This window comes from Tachyglossus aculeatus, chromosome 5 (genome assembly GCF_015852505.1).
Source record: "Tachyglossus aculeatus isolate mTacAcu1 chromosome 5, mTacAcu1.pri, whole genome shotgun sequence".
NCBI classification, from domain to species: Eukaryota; Metazoa; Chordata; class Mammalia; order Monotremata; family Tachyglossidae; genus Tachyglossus; species Tachyglossus aculeatus.
The window spans coordinates 21988295-22007386 of NC_052070.1; the positions used below are offsets into that span (position 1 = coordinate 21988295).

At 44.0% G+C, this 19092-nt stretch overlaps 1 protein-coding gene across 8 annotated transcripts in view; it reads right to left on the bottom strand.

The window, feature by feature from the left end:
- SPIRE1 (spire type actin nucleation factor 1) overlaps positions 1-19092 on the bottom strand; it is a 205677-nt gene that overhangs the window by 92467 nt on the left and 94118 nt on the right. For 7 of the 8 annotated variants that reach the window (XM_038747213.1, XM_038747208.1, XM_038747207.1 and 4 more), the window contains exon 3: positions 11055-11288. In XM_038747213.1, the coding sequence (XP_038603141.1) occupies positions 11055-11288 (234 nt within the window). Of the gene's footprint in view, positions 1-11054; positions 11289-19092 lie in introns of those variants that run through there. The other variant, XM_038747214.1, reaches the window with a different exon arrangement.

Sequence of the window (19092 nt, forward strand, 5' to 3'; positions counted from 1 at the left end):
CTCCCTCCAGGCTCGCATCTCCTCCTGCCTTCAGGACATCTCCATCTGGATGTCCGCCCGCCACCTAAAGCTCAACATGTCGAAGACTGAGCTCCTTGTCTTCCCTCCCAAACCTTGTCCTCTCCCTGACTTTCCCATCTCTGTTGACGGCACTACCATCCTTCCCGTCTCACAAGCCCGCAACCTTGGTGTCATCCTCGACTCCGCTCTCTCATTCACCCCTCACATCCAAGCCGTCACCAAAACCTGCCGGTCTCAGCTCCGCAACATTGCCAAGATCCGCCCTTTCCTCTCCATCCAAACCGCTACCCTGCTAATTCAAGCTCTCATCCTATCCCGTCTGGACTACTGCACTAGCCTTCTCTCTGATCTCCCATCCTCGTGTCTCTCTCCACTTCAATCCATACTTCATGCTGCTGCCCGGATTATCTTTGTCCAGAAACGCTCTGGACATATCACTCCCCTCCTCAAAAACCTCCAATGGCTACCGATCAATCTGCGCATCAGGCAGAAACTCCTCACCCTGGGCTTCAAGGCTCTCCATCACCTCGCCCCCTCCTACCTCACCTCCCTTCTCTCCTTCTACTGCCCAGCCCGCACCCTCCGCTCCTCCACCACTAATCTCCTCACTGTACCTCGCTCTCGCCTGTCCCGCCATCGACCCCCGGCCCACGTCATCCCCCGGGCCTGGAATGCCCTCCCTCTGCCCATCCGCCAAGCTAGCTCTCTTCCTCCCTTCAAGGCCCTGCTGAGAGCTCACCTCCTCCAGGAGGCCTTCCCAGATTGAGCCCCTTCTTTCCTCTCCCCCTCGTCCCCCTCTCCATCCCCCCGCCTTACCGCCTTCCCCTCCCCACAGCACCTGTATATATGTATATATGGTTGTACATATTTATTACTCTGTTTATTTATTTATTTATTTATTTATTTTACTTGTACATTTCTATCCTACTTATTTTATTTTGTTGGTATGTTTGGTTCTGTTCTCTGTCTCCCCCTTTTGGACTGTGAGCCCACTATCGGGTAGGGACTGTCTCTATGTGATGCCAATTTGTACTTCCCAAGCGCTTAGTACAGTGCTCTGCACATAGTAAGCGCTCAATAAATACGATTGATTGATTGATTGATTGATTGAAGGAAATCAATTCACACATAATTGCGATATTTGTTAATCACTTCATTTATTAAGCACTAACTCCATGCCAAGCACTGTTCTAAGCACTGGGGTAGAAACAGGACATGCAGGTTGGATACCAACAACTGAGACTCCTTTGAATTTTAGTGTAAAGTGTCAGCTGTTACTCCATGTTTCAGTAGGAAGCCCAGTTATACAATGGTAACTCACTCACTGGGCTGGGGTGGCACTGGGCTAAGCAGTCTGGAAGAAATTCAAGTGTCTATCTGATACGTAAGGCAGGACCAAATTAATCTTTTAAAACATTTTTTATGGTATTTGGTAAGCACTTACTCTGTGTCAAACACTGTTCTAAGAGCTGGGGTACATATAAGTTAATTAGGTGGGACACTGTCCCTGTCCCACATGGAGCTCCCTGTTTAGGTAAGAAGGAGAAAAAGGAGAACTGAGAAAGAGCGAAGTTCAGTGACTTGCCCAAGATCACACAACAAGCAATTGGCAGAGCCGGGATTAAATCCCAGGTCTTCAGACTCCCAGTTCTGTGCTCTTTCCAACAGGCTATTGTGCTTCTCTGGGTAGAAGGGGCTGCTGCCCAGTTCCACTGTCTTTGCAAGGTCATCTGAAGAGGCCACCAACCACAGAGAGGAGAATAACTCCCTGCCATCAACCTCCAGCCATAAAGAAGCCAAAACCACCCTCTCCCCCCATAAAAAAACAAACAAAACCAGAGTGGCTGCACCAGACTGGTGGGAGGGCAGAAGTGGTGAAGGAGCTACCTCAAAGCAGAAAAGCAGAAGAAAATGATTTAACTATGCCTTGATAATGCCCCAGTGGATAACCAGCAAAGTGCTGTGTTTCTTCTACTGCACCACTATTAAATTGTCTTTGTCTTATGCCATCGAGTTGTCTCTGATCCACTGTGACACCATGGACACATCTCTCCCAGAACGCCCCACCTCCGTCTGCAGTTGTTCTGGTAGTGTACCCGAAGAGTTTTCTTGGTAAAAATATAGCAGTGGTTTCCCACTGCCTCCTTCCGCACAGTAAACTTCTCCCATGCCACTGCTGCCAAGCACAGGGAAGTTTTGACTTGTAGCAAATTGTCTTCCACTCACTAGCCACTAAGGAATGGAATGGATGCGCCACTGCTTGACTCCTCCTCCCGTAGTCGAAACTGGTAGAGTACTGGAAGCTCTCCGGGTGCAATCCTGAGAGAACCATTAAACTACACCACCAATATTCTTTAATCACAAATTTACTCTTAACTGCTCTAATTTGGGATTAAAAACTGTTTAATATTCATAATTAATATTTGAAATGCATGGCAACAGCTCACTCATTCATTCCATTTATTGAGCACTTACTGTGTATAAAGGACTGTACTAAGCTCTTAGGAAAGCTGTAACAACAGACATATTCCCTGCCCACAACGAGCTCAGTCTAGAGGGGGAGACAGACATTAATATACAAAAATAAATAAGTTATAGATCCATACATATATGCTGTGGGGCTGGGAGGGAGGATGAAAGAAGGGAGAATGTCAGAGAGATGCAGAAGGGAATGGGAGACAGGGAGAGGAGGGTTTAGTCAGGGAAGACTTCTTGGAGGAAATGTGCCTTCAATAAGGCTTTGAATTGGGGAGAGCAATTATCTGTCTGATATGAGGAGGGAAGGCATTCCAGGCCAGAGGCAGGAAAGGTGGGCGAAAAGTCAGGGGCAAGACAGATGAGATGGCAACACAGTGAAAAGGTTAGCATTAGAGGAACAAAGTGTGCGGGCTGGGTTGGAGAGTAGCGAAGTGAGGTAGGAGGGGGCAAGGTGACTGAGTGCTTTAAAGCCCAATGGTGAGGAGTTTTTGTTTGATGTGGAGGTGGATAGGCAACCACTGCGGTTTCTTGAGGAGTGGGGAAACACGGTCTGAATGTTTTGGAAGGAAAATGATCCGGGCTGCAGAATGGAGTAAGAACTGGAGCGGGGAGAGACAGGAGGCAACGAGGTCATTAAAGAGGCTGATACAATAACCAAGGCGGGATAGGAAAAGTGCTTGTATTAATGTGGTAGCAGTTTGGATGGAGAGGAAGGGGTGGATTTTAGCGATGTTGTGAAGGTAGAACTGACAGGATTTAGCGATGGCTAATATGTGGGTCGAATGACAGAGGAATCAAGGATAACACTGAGGTTACAGGCTTGTGAGACAGAAAGGATGGTGATGTCATCAACAGTGATGGGAAAGTGAGCAGGAGGACAGGTGTGCAATGGGAAGATAAGACATTCAGTTTTAGTCATATTAAGTTTTAGTTGACGGAAGAACATCCAAGTAGAGACGTCTTGAAGACAGGAGGAAATGCGAGACTGCAAAGAGGGAGAGAGATCAGGGCTGGAGATGTAGATTTGGTTATCTTCTGCATAGAGGTGGTAGTTGAAGCTGTTCCCATATAGCTCCAAAAGTATATCTGCCTCGAGACTGTGAGCTCACCGTGGACAGGGAGTTTGTCTGTTATATTATTGCATTGTACTCTCCCAATCATTCATTACACATTAAGCAATCAATAATATGATTAATTGATTGACTGATTATCCTGCATCTACCCCAGCCTGGCACATAGGACGAACTTCAACACCTTTATTATCATCGTCATCATTATTATATTCTAGTGCTACCTATTCAATGCCCAAATGGAAGAGAGGAGTATAGGTGTCAGGGTAGCAGGTACCAGAGAAGCATATACAGGAATTCATTATTGTACTTTTGTCTTAGGAAAGGCAGATCTTTTAAAATGTGCTTTGTCTGAGCAATTGACTTCAGCCATTTAGCAATGACTTTTTCAAAAGTATGTACTCTCTCCATCACTAATGTAGGTATTGCTTGTTTGGTTCACCAAACTGTGATGAAGTGAAAATTTTGAAAGAGCATGGGGTTTGGAGTAATAGGTCATGGGTTCAAATCCCTACTCCACCAATTGTCAGCTGTGTGACTTTGAGCCAGTCACTTAACTTCTCTGTGCCTCAGTTACCTCATCTGTAAAATGGGGATTAAGCTGTGAGCCCCCAGTGAGACAACCTGATCACCTTATAACCTCCCCAGCGCTTAGAACAATGCTTTGCACATAGTACGTGCTTAATAAATGCAATCATTAACTGGGTAGAGGGCAAGGAAGGCTCAACAGAAGAACAAAGAAGAGTATTGAAGTAATGAGTATTGAAGGCACATCTCCTCCAAGAAGCCTTCCCTAACTAAGCCTCCTTTCCTCTTCTCCCTCTCACTTCTGCAATGCCCTGACTTGCTCCGGACCTAACAGGCTAATTCCAAATCTCACTGACAAGGGCACAAGAGATGAAAAGAGGTATTCAAGTAAAATTCTGAAGAAGGGCCAAGCAAATGTCAGAATCTACACAAGATGCCAGATTAGCAGTGCTAATGTCTGCCAAAACGATTCAAACCTGACCTTGTGAGAATACATTTTAGTGGGGAGAAGGTAGTTTAGCCTCCTCAATTCAATCCCAGGCTTCACTGCAGTCAAAGCAAACAAGGGGCCAAGGTAATGTGGTACCAATCTACCTAATTATGCCCTCCCACCCTTTTTTTAATGGTATTTGGGTCTACAGCACTACACTAAGCACTTGCAAGAGTACAACAAAGTTGGTAGGCACATTCCCTGCCCACAACAAACCTACAGTCTAGAGGGAGAGACAGGCATTAATATAAATTAATCTATATAAATTAATAAATTAACATACACATATATTCAGGAACTTGGACCAGTGGGGTGGTTGTTGTGGGGAAAGGAAGAAGAGGATCCGGGAAATGTTATGAGAAAGAACAAGCCAGGTCTATCAGATGACCTCACAAAAATCTTGTGAGAATACATGAGGTTATCAATGAACTGCCTGCATATCTGCAAATGAAAACAGTTCAACTGGTGATTAACAGAACACTTGAGTATGAATTATGAATTGGTGCTTAGCTAGATTTTTACTGAATTATTTATGATTCTAGTAAATCTATGCCAATGGATAATCCCCAACGCTCTGAAATTCAAAAGCTGATTGTACATGCAAATTACTAACATCTACAAAATGTCTGGAAGAGGAATAATACAAACTGCAAATTATTACTATTGATATTGACTCAAATTTGTTAAGATGGCTTATTTTGCAAATAAAATCTACGCTTTGAAAAATGGAAGACACTTCTTTTCTGATCAACAGACCGAGTTTTCCTTTTTATGTTACAGTTTGAAACCTTGGGGAAATTTTTAAAGTTACAGGAAACACAGCTTTAGAAAGAAAATTTTCAAGACTTCATCACAGTTTGGTAAATCAAACAAGCAATACCTACGTTAGTGATGGAGAGAGTACATACTTTTGAAAAAGTCGTTGCTAAATGGCTGAAGTCAATTGCTCAAAGCACATTTTAAAAGATCTGCCTTTCCTATGACAAAAGTACAATAATGAATTCCTGAACATGCCTTCCACCCTCAAGGAAGAGGGGCTTCTTGACGTAGAAAACCTGCTGAAGTGTACAGACTAGACGGCAAACCCCACTTCCACAGTCCAAGTCATGAGACACAGAAAAAGCTGCTCGTGTGATCACAGTTCTGCAAGAACGGGGAGAAAGCTGACCGTGGAAACTCAGTGAAATCTCCCTGCTCTTCACTGAAGGCAAAATTACAGCAAGAACCCTTCTCCACAGATCCAAGGAAGGACACGCTTCCTGGCACAGGGTGTGGCTTCAGGACAAGGTGACTACTAGTTGAGTTTTAGACCAGACAGCCCACTTTTCAGATGGTCAGTCACCTGTCTGGGACTAATGTGACACTGGCCTTTATATCCAGTACTTTGAATGCCCACCCACCTCTGTCTGCCAGCTGCTAAGTCTCAGGGCCTGAAAATGGTGCCCTTGTTTCCAGGGACCTGACAGAAGAAAACCTCTAGACTGTAAGCTTGTTATGGGCAGGGAATGTGTCTGTTATGTTGTTCTATTGTATTCATTCAATCATATTTACTGAGAGCTTACTGTGTGCTTAGAACTGTACTAAGCGCTTGGGACAGTACAACAATAGACCTCCACATTCCCTGCCCACAACAACCAGTGCTCTGCACATAGTAAGCACTCAATAAATACGATTGACTGAGAAAACAATACCTGTAAAGTAGGGGAGGAGATCACAGCTTACAGTAAATTGACATGAGAAACGAACCGAGATCCGCGGGCTACTACATAATGAAATTGGCAGAAGAATCAGAGGACAAGGGGCTCAAGTCTGACCCTCTCCCTACTGTTGCTAGGGTGAAGCAGAGCTGGGGGTTTGGTCTCGTCCCATTCAAAAAAGGCAAATGGAACTAAAGTTGAGTGAGGTATCTGAAAACTGGAATCCAAATGTCCTTCTGGCTCAACAGGTTATGAGACTGTGGCATAGCGACTGCTTCCTGTACATGTCGAGGCTCTGTCTTAAAGTGAAAAAACCTACTGCAGGGCGTGTCAGTCTCATATGTCTATTCAGCTACACTTGTATACATGGATACTGTCTGGATCATAAACTTTGAAAATTAAAGACAGTTGTGTGTTTGTATGCGTTCACGTATATACATTTTATACGCACACTCATAAGTACACTCTATACACAACACACACCAGTGTGTGCATAAAATTTATATATACGCATGCATATGCACATGAATGTGTGTATAAAATTTATACACACACATATACACATGAGACGCAGTGTGGCTAAGTGGAAAGAGTACAGGCTTGGGAGTCAGAGGTCATGTGTTCTAATCCCAGCTCCGCCACATCAGCTGTGTGACTTTGGGCAAGGCACTTCACTTCTCTGTGCCTCAGTTCCCTCATCTGTAAAATGGGGATTAAGACTGTGAGCCCCACGTGGGACAACCTTGATTATCTTGTATCCCCCCCAGCGCTTAGAACAGTGCTTGGCATATAGTAAGCGCTTAACAAATACCAACATTACCAACATTATTATTATATATAATTATTATTATTACAAACATACCAACATTATTATTATTATATATAAAGTAAGCAATATAAAGGCATTTATAGATATTATTATCAACATTTATGGAGGCTGGAAGGAAGATTGTATGGAAATTCCTTGTGGGCAGGGAACATGCCTACCAACTCTGTGTACTGTACTCTCCCAAGTGCTAAGAACAGTGCTCTTCATACAGCTCTTCATACACTAATACCAATTAGTGGTTGACTGACTGATGATCAAGGGTGTCGAGGAGTTTTCGTGTTCTATGCTCTGTGTATTATGGTTCAGAATTAGGAATTGGGTTACAATCCCAGCTCCACCATCTGCCTCCTGTGTGACCTTGGGCAAGTCACTTAATTTATCTGTGACTCACTTTTGTCAACTGTAAAATGAGGATTCAATACCTAATCTCTCTCCTACTTAGACCGTGAGCTCCATGTGAGACAGGGATGTGTCTGACTAGATTTGTACTTATCCCAGCACTTACAAGAGTGCTTGACACCGAGTAATTGTTTAAATACACCATTAGAAAACCAGCAGAAAAGCAGATGTTTAGAGAAGGCAGCAACTTTTAAAATACACCCATTACCATCTTTGCTTGGTATTTGCTTGTGAGCAAAAACAGAGTATGTGCCCTGTGACTATGCTAACCTATCAGTCAAATGTTGAGTTCCAGAAAAGTCAGGCACACGATTTGACTGTTGAAGAATTTTTATAACTCTGTCTATCAGAAATATGGTCATGGAGATTTACAATGGAGATAATGACCTGCTTGCCCTCACTTAGGAACAGGAAGAATCCAGAAATTGCCTATTTACTGAACAGAATATGTTCCTTCTGTTATTTGCATAGCTAGGAGGCTTAATGTTTGATACCTGAGAGTTTATAGATATCACTGGCTTCAAGGGTTTCCATCAGCTGACTCCCACTAATCCATCAGCTGATCTTAGTTTTTCCTAATTGACCCTTATTATTGTACCTCCCTGTATCTCTCCTGTCTCTAATCCAGTGACCTTACCTTTCTCCCTCTATGGAATTTCCTTTGCCCTCTGCTCCCCTAAGCAGGTCCCTCTTCTATTTTTTTAGCCCTCCTAAAAAGTCGCCTCAGCCAAGAAGCATTCTCTCACTAATTCCCGACCTACTTGGCAATGCTATACTACCAGCCACTTCAGCATTAATGTATATTCCTGTTAACTATTATTCGCTAACATTTGTCAATTGTACCTATTATTCTCCTCTACTCAAAAGCAATTTCGGTTAGCTTGACTCCCACTTTGGACTGTAAGTGTCTTGTGGGCAGGGACTTTGTGATAGTATCTACTGAGTGACTCCTGTGTGCAAAGCACTGTACTAAGTGCTTGGAAATGTAGCAAAAAAATTAGCAGATGTGATTCCTGTCTTCAAGGAGCTTACCATTTAGTGCAAAAGACAGACACTATAATAAATTATAAGCAGGAAGAAGAAATTGAGTATAAAGATAGGGACGTTAGTGCTACAGTGTGTGTGAGTTATCCAATGTTTGGGTGTCATGGAGGTTAAAAGGATACAGGGTAGGGAAAAGAGAGATTAATTAAGGAAGGCCTCCTGGAGGAAAAGGGGTTTCAGAAGGGCTTTGATGGTAGGAAGAGCTGGGTTCTGCTGAAGGGCGGGCATGAACAAGACATCGGCAACAAGAGAGATGAGAACAAGCTCAATGAGTAGATTTGCTGGAGAGGTATGAAGCATGCAAACGGGGGTAGTAGAGGAAGAACAAGGATAATTAAGAGGATAAATCTGACTGAGTGGCTTGTAGGAGTTTCTTACTAATGAAGAGAGAAATAGGTAACCACTGGAGGTTTTTGAAGAATGAGGAGATGTGTGACTGTTTTAGGAAAACAATTTGGGAGGCAGAGCGAAGAATTGACTGGAGTGGGGAAAGTCTATAAAGAGAAATATTCAGGCTGGAGAACATTGCTGTAGTTGAGCCTGGACCTGGAGCAGTATCTGGCCAGTTTGGACAGATACAAAAGGGCAGTTTCTGGAAGGTTGTGGAGAAAGAATTGAGGGGATTTGGCCATATTCCCCAAAAGCTTGCCACAGTGCTCTACATACAGTAGGCATCAGCCTTCTCTCTGATCTCCCATCCTCGTGTCTCTATCCACTTCAATCCATACTTCATGCTGCTGCCCGGATTATCTTTGTCCAGAAACGCTATGGGCATATCACTCCCCTCCTCAAAAATCTCCAGTGGCTACCAATCAATCTGCGCATCAGGCAGAAACTCCTCACCCTGGGCTTCAAGGCTGTCCATCACCTCGCCCCCTCCTACCTCCCCTCCCTTCTCTCCTTCTACAGCCCAGTCCGCACCCTCCGCTCCTCCACCGTTGATCTCCTCACCGTACGTCGCTCTCGCCTGTCCCGCCATCGACCCCCGGCCCACGTCATCCCCCAGGCCTGGAATGCCCCCCCTCTGCCCATCCGCCAAGCTAGCTCTCTTCCTCCCTTCAAGGCCCTACTGAGAGCTCACCTCCTCCAGGAGGCCTTCCCAGACTGAGCCCCTTCCTTCCTCTCCCCCTCGTTCCCCTCTCCATCCCCCTCATCTTACCTCCTTCCCTTCCCCACAGCGCCTGTATATATGTATATATGTTTGTACATATTTATTACTCTATTTATTTATTTATTTTACTTGTACATATCTATTCTATTTTATTTTGTTAGTATGTTTGGTTTTGTTCTCTGTCTCCCCCTTTTAGACTGTGAGCCCACTGTTGGGTAGGGACTGTCTCTATATGTTGCCAATTTGTACTTCCCAAGCGCTTAGTACAGTGCTCTGCACATAGTAAGCACTCAATAAATATGATTGATGATGATGATGATCTTTATAACACTCGATGGTATTTATTAAGCACTTACTATGTTCAGAGCACTGTACTAAGCACTCTGTTGCATTATACTCTCCCAAGTGCTGAGTCCAGGGCTCTGCACTTAATAAGCACTCAATAAATATCCCCAATTGATTGATTGATACAACAGACTTAGCGGACACATTCCCGGACCACAGTGAGCTTATAGTTTGGAGGGGGAGACTCACATTAATATAAATCTTATAATCTTAGTAAACTAGCACAAGAGGAGCAGAGTGTATGGGCTGGGCTGAATCAGCATGGTTTAGTGGAAAGAACACCGGCTTGGGAGTCAAAGGTCTTGGGTTCTAATCCCAGCTCCCCCACTTGTCAGCTGTGTGACTTTGGGCAGGTCACTTCAATTCTCTGTGCCTCAGTTATCTCATCTGTAAAACAGGGATTAAGACTGTGAGCCCCACGTGGGACAACCTGATAACCTTGTATCTACCCCAGTGCTTAGAACAGTGCTTGGCACATAGTAAGCGCTTAACAAATAGCATCATCATCATTATTATGATTATTATTAATATCAGGATATCAGTGAGGCAAAGTTGGATGGGGCGAGCTGATGGAGTGCTTTAAATTATATAAATTTATATTTATGTATTTATTATATTTATTTATATTTATATCTATTCCCCCTATTTGCAATTTATTTTAATGTCTTCTCCCCCTATAGACTGAAAACTCTCTATGGGCAGGGATTACATCTACCAGCTCAACTGTATTGTACTTTCCCACAGGTTCAATAAATACAACTGACTGACTAACAGGAGTGGGGGGCTAAGTATTCAAGTGATTAGGCATGAGGATTTCAATGCATAGATGATGTAGAAGTGTTGAAGAAGGTAACTGAAGAGGTGGGAGGAATCAAGTGGGAAGATGAGAGATTAACCAGGGAAGGCCTCCTGGACGAGATGTGATTTTAAAAGGGTTTCAAAGATGGGAAAAGTGATGGTCTGTGGGCTGTGAAAATTAATGGAAAGAAATTAACTCTGGCAGCTCCCTGGAAGAGAAAAACATCTCAAATGATTACTGTACCTTCATGACGTCTGTATATGATTTTATGACCTTAACTTCCCCCTTTTCATCAACTTCATGCTCCACACCTTCATCTGCAGCTTCATAGCCTTCATCGTGGCTACTATCAGCCTCCATGGTATTGGTCATGTGATCGATAAGCTGCTCCAGCGGGGGGCTTAGTTCCCGTTCCTCATTCTCCTTCAAACCATAGTCCAGGGCTTTATAAATGATGATGCCTAATGATTCGATAACCTAGAAACCGAGAGGTAAAAGAGAGGAAAATAGGAATGAAAAGATCAGAATCATTTCCGGTTCCAATAGGGACAATATCACGACAAAGATTTTAAACAGGCCCATTTCATTCATCTAGCACAGTTTGTGCCACCATTTACTTATATACATGGAGATGCGTTAAGAGCAGTATAATATGATTTTCTATATGTTAAAAAGGGAAAGAAATGTTTAAACCCTTTTTCTGAAAACAAAATAGCGAATTTAAAACCTCTTGTTATTTTCCCTTTTTCTTCCCCATGCTGAAAGTCTCAAAAGTTTTAAAATCTTGTTCTAGGCTCTTAGAGTGCTCTGCACACTGTCCCTCGATCTTGTCTATCTTGCTGAAGACCTCTAGCCCTCATCCTACCTCTGGCCTGGAACGCCCTCCTTCCTCATATCAGACAGATAATTGCTCTCCCCCACTTCAAAGCCTTTTTGAAGGCACATCTCCTCCAGGAAGCCTTCCTTGACTAAGCCCTCCTCTCCTCTTCTCCCACTCCCTTCTGTACTGCTTTTACTTGCTCCTTCATTCATCCTCCCTCCCTCCCCACAGCATATATATATGTATCTGTATATATCTGTCATTTATCTATTTATTTATATTAATGTCTGTTTCCCCCTCTAGACTGTGAGCTTGTTTTGGGCAGGAATGTATCTGTCTGCTGTTATATTGTACTCTCCCAAGCACTTAGTACAGTGCTTTGCACAAGTATGCGTTCAATAAATACGACTGAATGAATGCACACAGTAAGAACTCAGTAAATACTATTGATCGACTGCAAAAAGGTAACCCCCACACTTTATTTCCTGTGAACTACCATATAATGGAATCCCCTTTTGGCCATTAGAAGGTCTGGAGGAACCGGCTGGGGGGTGGGCCACGTGACAAAAGGTGGAGTGAAGGCAGAGGAATGGGGTGGTTGGGCAGGAGAGAAGTCTGTATTCCAATTTTTTTTAATGGCATTTATTAAGCGCTTATTATGTGCGAGGCACTTTTCTAAGCGCTGGGGTGGTTACAAGGTAATAATGATCAGATTGTCCCATGGGGGGCTCACAGTCTTAATCCCCATTTTACAGATGAGGTAACTGAGGCACAGAGAAGTTAAGTGACTTGCCCAAAGTCACACAGCTGATAATTGGCAGAGTCGGGATTTGAACCCATGACCTCTGACTCCAAAGCCCGTGCTCTTTCCACTGAGCCACGCTGCTTCAATTCGTTTCTAGCACTATGCTCACTACTAGAAACCCTTGGGGGAGAGGAATTATTAATAGCAACTGCAATGCAGAGTCCTAAAAGCAAGACTCCACCTCTCCAATTAATCAAGCAATCGTATTTGAGCACATACTGTGTGCAGAACACTGTACCAAGTGTTTCAACATCCACATGGATATCCCTGGTGACTCCTCTGCTGCCCACCTTCTATCTCTCCTTGACGCTGCCAACCTCCTGCTCCACCCCACCTCACCCACTCACCAACTTGGTTACACCCTCAACCTCATCATCTCCTACCGCTGCACTATCTCCACCCTCACCAACTCTGAAATCCCTCTCTCTGATCATAACCTTCTCACCTGCCTCCTCACTCACACTCCTCTCCCCGTAAATCTATATTACTACCTCACAGAGACCTCCGCTCTCTCGACGCCATCCAGCTTTCTGAGCGCCTCACACCCCACCTCGCCTCCCTTCCCTCTCTACCCAATCTTGATGATCAGATTACTGCTTTCAACTCTACCCTCTCTACTCAGCTTGACTCCCTCGCTCCCCTTTCCCTTCACTGCTCTCGGACCTCTAACCCACAGCCCTGGATTACTGCCACTGTCCACCTCCTTCGCTCTTATGCTGGAGCTGCTGAACGCTGCTGGCGAAAGTCTAAACACCAAGCCAACCTCGTTCACTTCAAGTTTATCCTTTCCTGCCTTAACTCTGCCCTCTCCTCTGCCAGACAAAACTATTTCTCCTCCCTTATTGACACCCATGGCCATCATCCCCGTCATCTCTTCCATACATTTAACTCCCTTCTCGGACCCCCTGTTCCTCCCCCTCCTCCTTCCCTCACCCCCAACGATCTGGCCTCCTACTTCATTAGTAAAATTAAATCCATCAGGTCTGAGCTCCCCAAAGTCACTCCTCTCCCTTCTCCAACCCCCCGGCTCTCAACCCTCTCCGCTACTCTCCCATCCTTCCCAGCAGTATCCTCAGATGAGATCTCCTCCCTCAAGTGCTGCTACGGCCACCTGTGCTTCTGACCCCATTCCCTCTCATCTCATGAAATCTCTTGCCTCGTCCCTCTTCCCCTCCTTAACTTCCATCTTCAACCGCTCACTCTCCACTGGTTCCTTCCCCTCTGCCTTCAAACATGCCCACGTCTCCCCAGCCTAAAAAACCCCTCTTGACCCCACCTCACCTTCTAGTTATCCCCCTATCTCCCTCCTACCATTCCTTTCCAAATTCCTTGAACGAGTCATCTACACCCGCTGCCTTGAATTCCTCAACACCAACTCTCTCCTCGATCCCCTCCAATCTGGCTTTCGTCCCCTACATTCCACTGAAACTGCCCTCTCAAAGGTCACCAATGACCTCCTGCTTGCCAAATCCAACGGCTCATACTCTATCCTAATCCTCCTCGACCTCTCAGCTGCCTTCGACACTGTGGACCACCCCCTTCTCCTCAACACGCAATCCAACCTTGGCTTCACAGACTCTGTCCTCTCCTGGTTCTCCTCTTATCTCTCCGGCCGTTCATTCTCAGTCTCTTTTGTAGGCTCCTCCTCCCCCTCCCATCCCCTTACTGTAGGGGTTCCTCAAGGGTCAGTTCTTGGTCCCCTTCTGTTCTCTATCTACACTCATTCCCTTGGTGACCTCATTCGCTCCCACGGTTTCAACTATCATCTCTATGTTGATGACACCCAAATTTATATCTCTGACCCTGCTCTCTCTCCCTTTCAGGCTCGTGTCTCCTCCTGCCTTCAAGACATCTCCATCTGGATGTCTGCCCGCCATCTAAAACTCAATATGTCCAAGACTGAACTCCTTATCTTCCCTTCCAAACCCTGCCCTCTCCCTGACTTTCCCATCACTGTTGATGGCACTACCATCCTTCCCGTCTCACAAGCCCGCAACCTTGGTGTCATCCTCGACTCCGCTCTCTCGTTTACCCCTCACATCCAATACGTCACCAAAAACTGTCGGTCTCACCTCTGCAACATCGCCAAGATCCGCCCTTTCCTCTCCATCCAAACCGCTACCCTACTGGTTCAATCTCTCATCCTATCCCGACTGGATTACTGCATCAGCCTCCTCTCTGATCTCTCACCCTCCTGTCTCTCCCCACTTCAATCTATACTTCACGCTGCTGCCTGGATCATCTTTGTGCAGAAACGCTCTGGGCATGTTACTCCCCTCCTCAATAATCTCCAGTGGCTACCAGTCAACCTACACATCAGGCAAAAACTCCTCACTCTCGGCTTCAAGGCTCTCCATCACCTCGTCCCATCCTACCTCACCTCCCTTCTTTCCTTCTCCAGCCCAGCCCACACCCTCTGCTCCTCTGCCACTAACCTCCTCACTGTGCCTCATTCTCGCCTGTCCCACAGTCGACCCCCGGCCCATGTCCTCCCCCTGGCCTGGAATGCCCTCCCTCTGCACATCCACCAAGCTAGCTCAATACCTCCCTTCAAAGCCCTACTGAGAGCTCACCTCCTCCAGGAGGCCTTCCCAGACTGAGCCCCCCATTCCTCTCCCCCTCCCCATCCCCCCTGCCCTACCTCCTTCCCCTCCCCACAGCACCTGTATGTTTGTACAGATTTATTACTCTATTTTACTTGTACATATTTACTATTCTATTTATTTTATTTTGTTAATAGGTTTTGTTTTGTTGTCTGTCTCCCCCTTCTAGACTGTGAGCCCGCTTTTGGGTAGGGACCGTCTCTATATGTTGCCAACGTGTACTTCCCAAGCGCTTAGTACAGTGCTCTGCACACAGTAAGCACTCAATAAATACGATTGAATGAATGAATGAATACCAAGCACTTGGGAGAATATGGGCCTGGGAGTCAGGTCATGGGTTCTAATCCCAGCTCTGTCACTTGTCTGCTGTGTGACCTTGGGCAAGTCACTTTACTTCTGTGTGCCTTAGATACTTCATATGTAAAATGCCGATGGAGAATGTGAGCCCCACATGGGACAGGGACTTCGTCCAAACCAATTTGCTTGTATCCACCCCAGCACTTAGTACAGTGCTTGATACATAGTAAGTGCTTAACAAATACCACAATTATTATTATTATAGAACAGAGTTGGTAGACATGTCCCTGTCCACAGCTTACATCTAGATGGGGAGACGGACATTTATATAAATGGACGGATAAGTAACGTAGTGCTGTGGGGCTGAGGGAGGGGTGAATAAAGGGAGTAAATCCAAGTGCAAGGGTGACACAGAAGGGGTTGGGAGAAGAGGAAATGAGGGCTTAGTTGGAGAAGGCTCTTGGAGAAGATCTGCTTTTAGATCCAACACAAATTCCTCCAAACAGTGCACCTCCTTTCATGAATGGAAAAAGAGCAGCCCCATGTCACCACCACAATTCTCCACAAAAAGTGAAATGACCAAATCATGCTGGAGAAATCCACAGTGAGCTAGATGCTCTCATAGACACATGTCCCAAACTGAAAGAATTGATTGCAACTATGACGGAAGAGTCAAGCCTCTTCCTATAAAACTCTGTTAGAAACAAGCAGCTTCTATGCTTTGTATAAATGCTTTTCCATGAATCTAAATGTTAGAAGATTTTAGGTCTCTGTTTAAATTATGTTCACTTTTCCCTGGAGCTAATCTCCAAATATATATATAGAAAATGCCTTGTTAAGCCATCTTCGATATAGCCACTTTTCAATGTCACTCCGCTTCTCAAACAAAAAAAAATGGTTACCCATTCCTCTCCGCTTCAGTAAGAAACTCTTGACCACTGACTTTAAGGAACTCCACCATCAACTCTCCCTCTTGCTTCTCCACTCTACATTCCCAATACACCCCAGCTCAAACTCTTCATTCCTCTCAAGGTAACCAACTCACTTTGCCTTGTTCTCATATATCCCCCCTCTGACTCCTTATTTAGGGCCCCACCTCCTGCCTGGAAATTTCTCTCCTCTTCAAAGCCTTCAGACCACAGCTCCCCACATCTTCAAATTTTACTACCACCAGAAGGCCTTCCCTGATCATTTTTCTCCTCCCAAAATCACATCATCCCATATCACTTTAGCACTTTCGTGTTACCTCTACATGTACGTACTCACAACCATCCATAGCACTTCAGTTCAAACGGGCATGCATATACTCTATTATTTTAAGTACTTATTCAACCTGGCTCCGCCAATTGCCTTGGGCATGTCACTTACCCATTCTCTACCTCAGTTTCCTCATCTGTAAAATGGGGATTAAATACCTGTCAACCTTCCTGCTTAATCTGTGAGCCCCATGTAAGACACGGACTGTGTCTGACCTGATTGAGTTATACCTACGCCACAATTTGGAACAGTGATCAATACAGAGTAAACCCTTAACAAATGTCAATACTATTATTCATCCATTAACCATGTTTCCGGTCTCTTTTTCCTACTGTTGGGGAAATCATTTTGTGACTGCCTTTGCCATTAAGTTGCATGCTCCTTGATGGCAGGGATTGTGTTTTCTAAAACTACTGTATTCTCCCAATCGTAGTCACACACAGGTGCTCAATAAATATTACTGATTAATGAAATGTATTTCCAGCCCTGAAATTGGGAGAGTAAATTCTCTATTTAAATGTAATAATTGAATACAATAACAAAGTGTATTTAACCGAAATTTCCCCTGCATTATTGGATCTTTAAATAACCTGGATTCAGACAAACAAATCTAAGCAAGATACAAGGGGAAGCAGCATGGCCTAGTGGAAAGAGCACTGACCTGGGGGTCAGAAAACCTGCTGTGTGTCCTTGGGCAAGTCATGTAACTTCTCTTTTCCTCAGATTCCTCCATCTGCAAAATGGGGGATTCAATTACCGGTACTCCCTCCTACTTAGACTGGGAACCTCATGAAGGACCTGATCATCCTGTATTCATTCTTTTAATCATATTTATTGAGCGCTTACTGTGTGTAGAGCACTGTACTAAGCGCTTGGGAAAGTACAGCACAACAATCAACAGACACATTCCCTGCCCCAAAATGATCCTGTATCTATCCCAGTGCTTAGTACAGTGCTTGGCAGATAGGAAGCACTTAAATACCACAATTAACAAAGCTTCGTGTGTAAGAACTTTTGGATGGGAAAATGGCTTAAGACATTCAAAAAGACTAGGACTAAAATTCAATTACAGCTACTGATTTCCTTGACATACTGGCTGTTCCAGAACAGTAAATGGTTCCTTCTTTGTGTGCTCTGTAGGGATTTAATATGCACTGAGCTGATTGACGACAATATTCTACTAAATGACAATTTAGAATTCTTCTGCATCTTTGACATCAATGAAGAGGACTAAAGGACAATGCACTTTTCAGTTACCTTCACAATTTTATTTCACCTCACTTGATTAGAGTATTTAAACTGTGAAATTTGGCACTTACTTAACAGGTACACTTAGTTAATTTGATGGTTAACTGGAAGTAAAAAAAATATATTAAAAATACTCTCTCAGGAGCACACACACACACACACACACACACACACACACACTCCATGTGAATAAAGTCACAGGACTAATAATTTTTATGCAAACATACAAACATCAGCTGAAAGTAAGATTACTCAACAAAGATCTTTTTTAAAAATATATGCTTCTTCAGCAGTGGAAAAATCTTGACATTTTGATTAGGAGGAGTACGGGTAAAGGCACACTGAATAGAAATGATTTCATTATTCAACTCCTAAAATACAAAAGTCAGAGTTTACTAGATTTACTGTTATTTTGCTTATGATTCATTCATTCATTCAATCATATTTACTGAGCCCTTACTGTATGCAGAGCACTGTACTAAGCAAGTTCCTTGTACAGAATGTATCTACCAACTCTGTTCTATGGTACTCTTCCAAGCACTTAGTACATGGCTCTGCACACAGTCAGTGCTCAATAAATATGACTGATTAATTAATAAATAGGAGGGAGAATAAGTATTGAATCCCCATTTTACGGCTGAGGAAATCAATCATATTTATTGAGTGCTTACTGTGTGCAGATCACTGTACTAAGACCTTGGGATAGTAGAATATAAGAGCGTTAGACACGTTCCCTGCTCACAACAAACTGAGGAGTTAAGTGAATTGCCAAAGGTCACAGAGCAGACAAGTGGTAGAGCCACGATTAGAACCCGAGTCCTCTTTCCACTACGCCATGCTGCATGCATTTCTATTTTCTGTTGACATTACTATAAACAAAAGTGTTCATTGTGCTCAACCATAGCAAAATAACTTACAATATTAAAAAGATTTTTTTTGGTCACATTCTGACTGCTAAAATATTTTGTCATTCCACTGATTTCAACCACAGTGACTTTGCAGAAATTAGGTAAGCATGGAGGCTGGAACCAAGACATAAAGTGTTGTATATTGTTGTTGTGAGAAAGTAAAGAAAATAATTTACAATCAAAAAAATTAAAATTGTAAAAAATCATAATGTCTACTTATCAATAGTACTTATTGAGTAGTGCTTTTGAGGAGCTCACTAATAAGGAAGACATATACAATATGGTGAACATACAATAGTTTAGAGTATAGGAGTGTGGATAAAAAACACTTAACCAAAAGAGA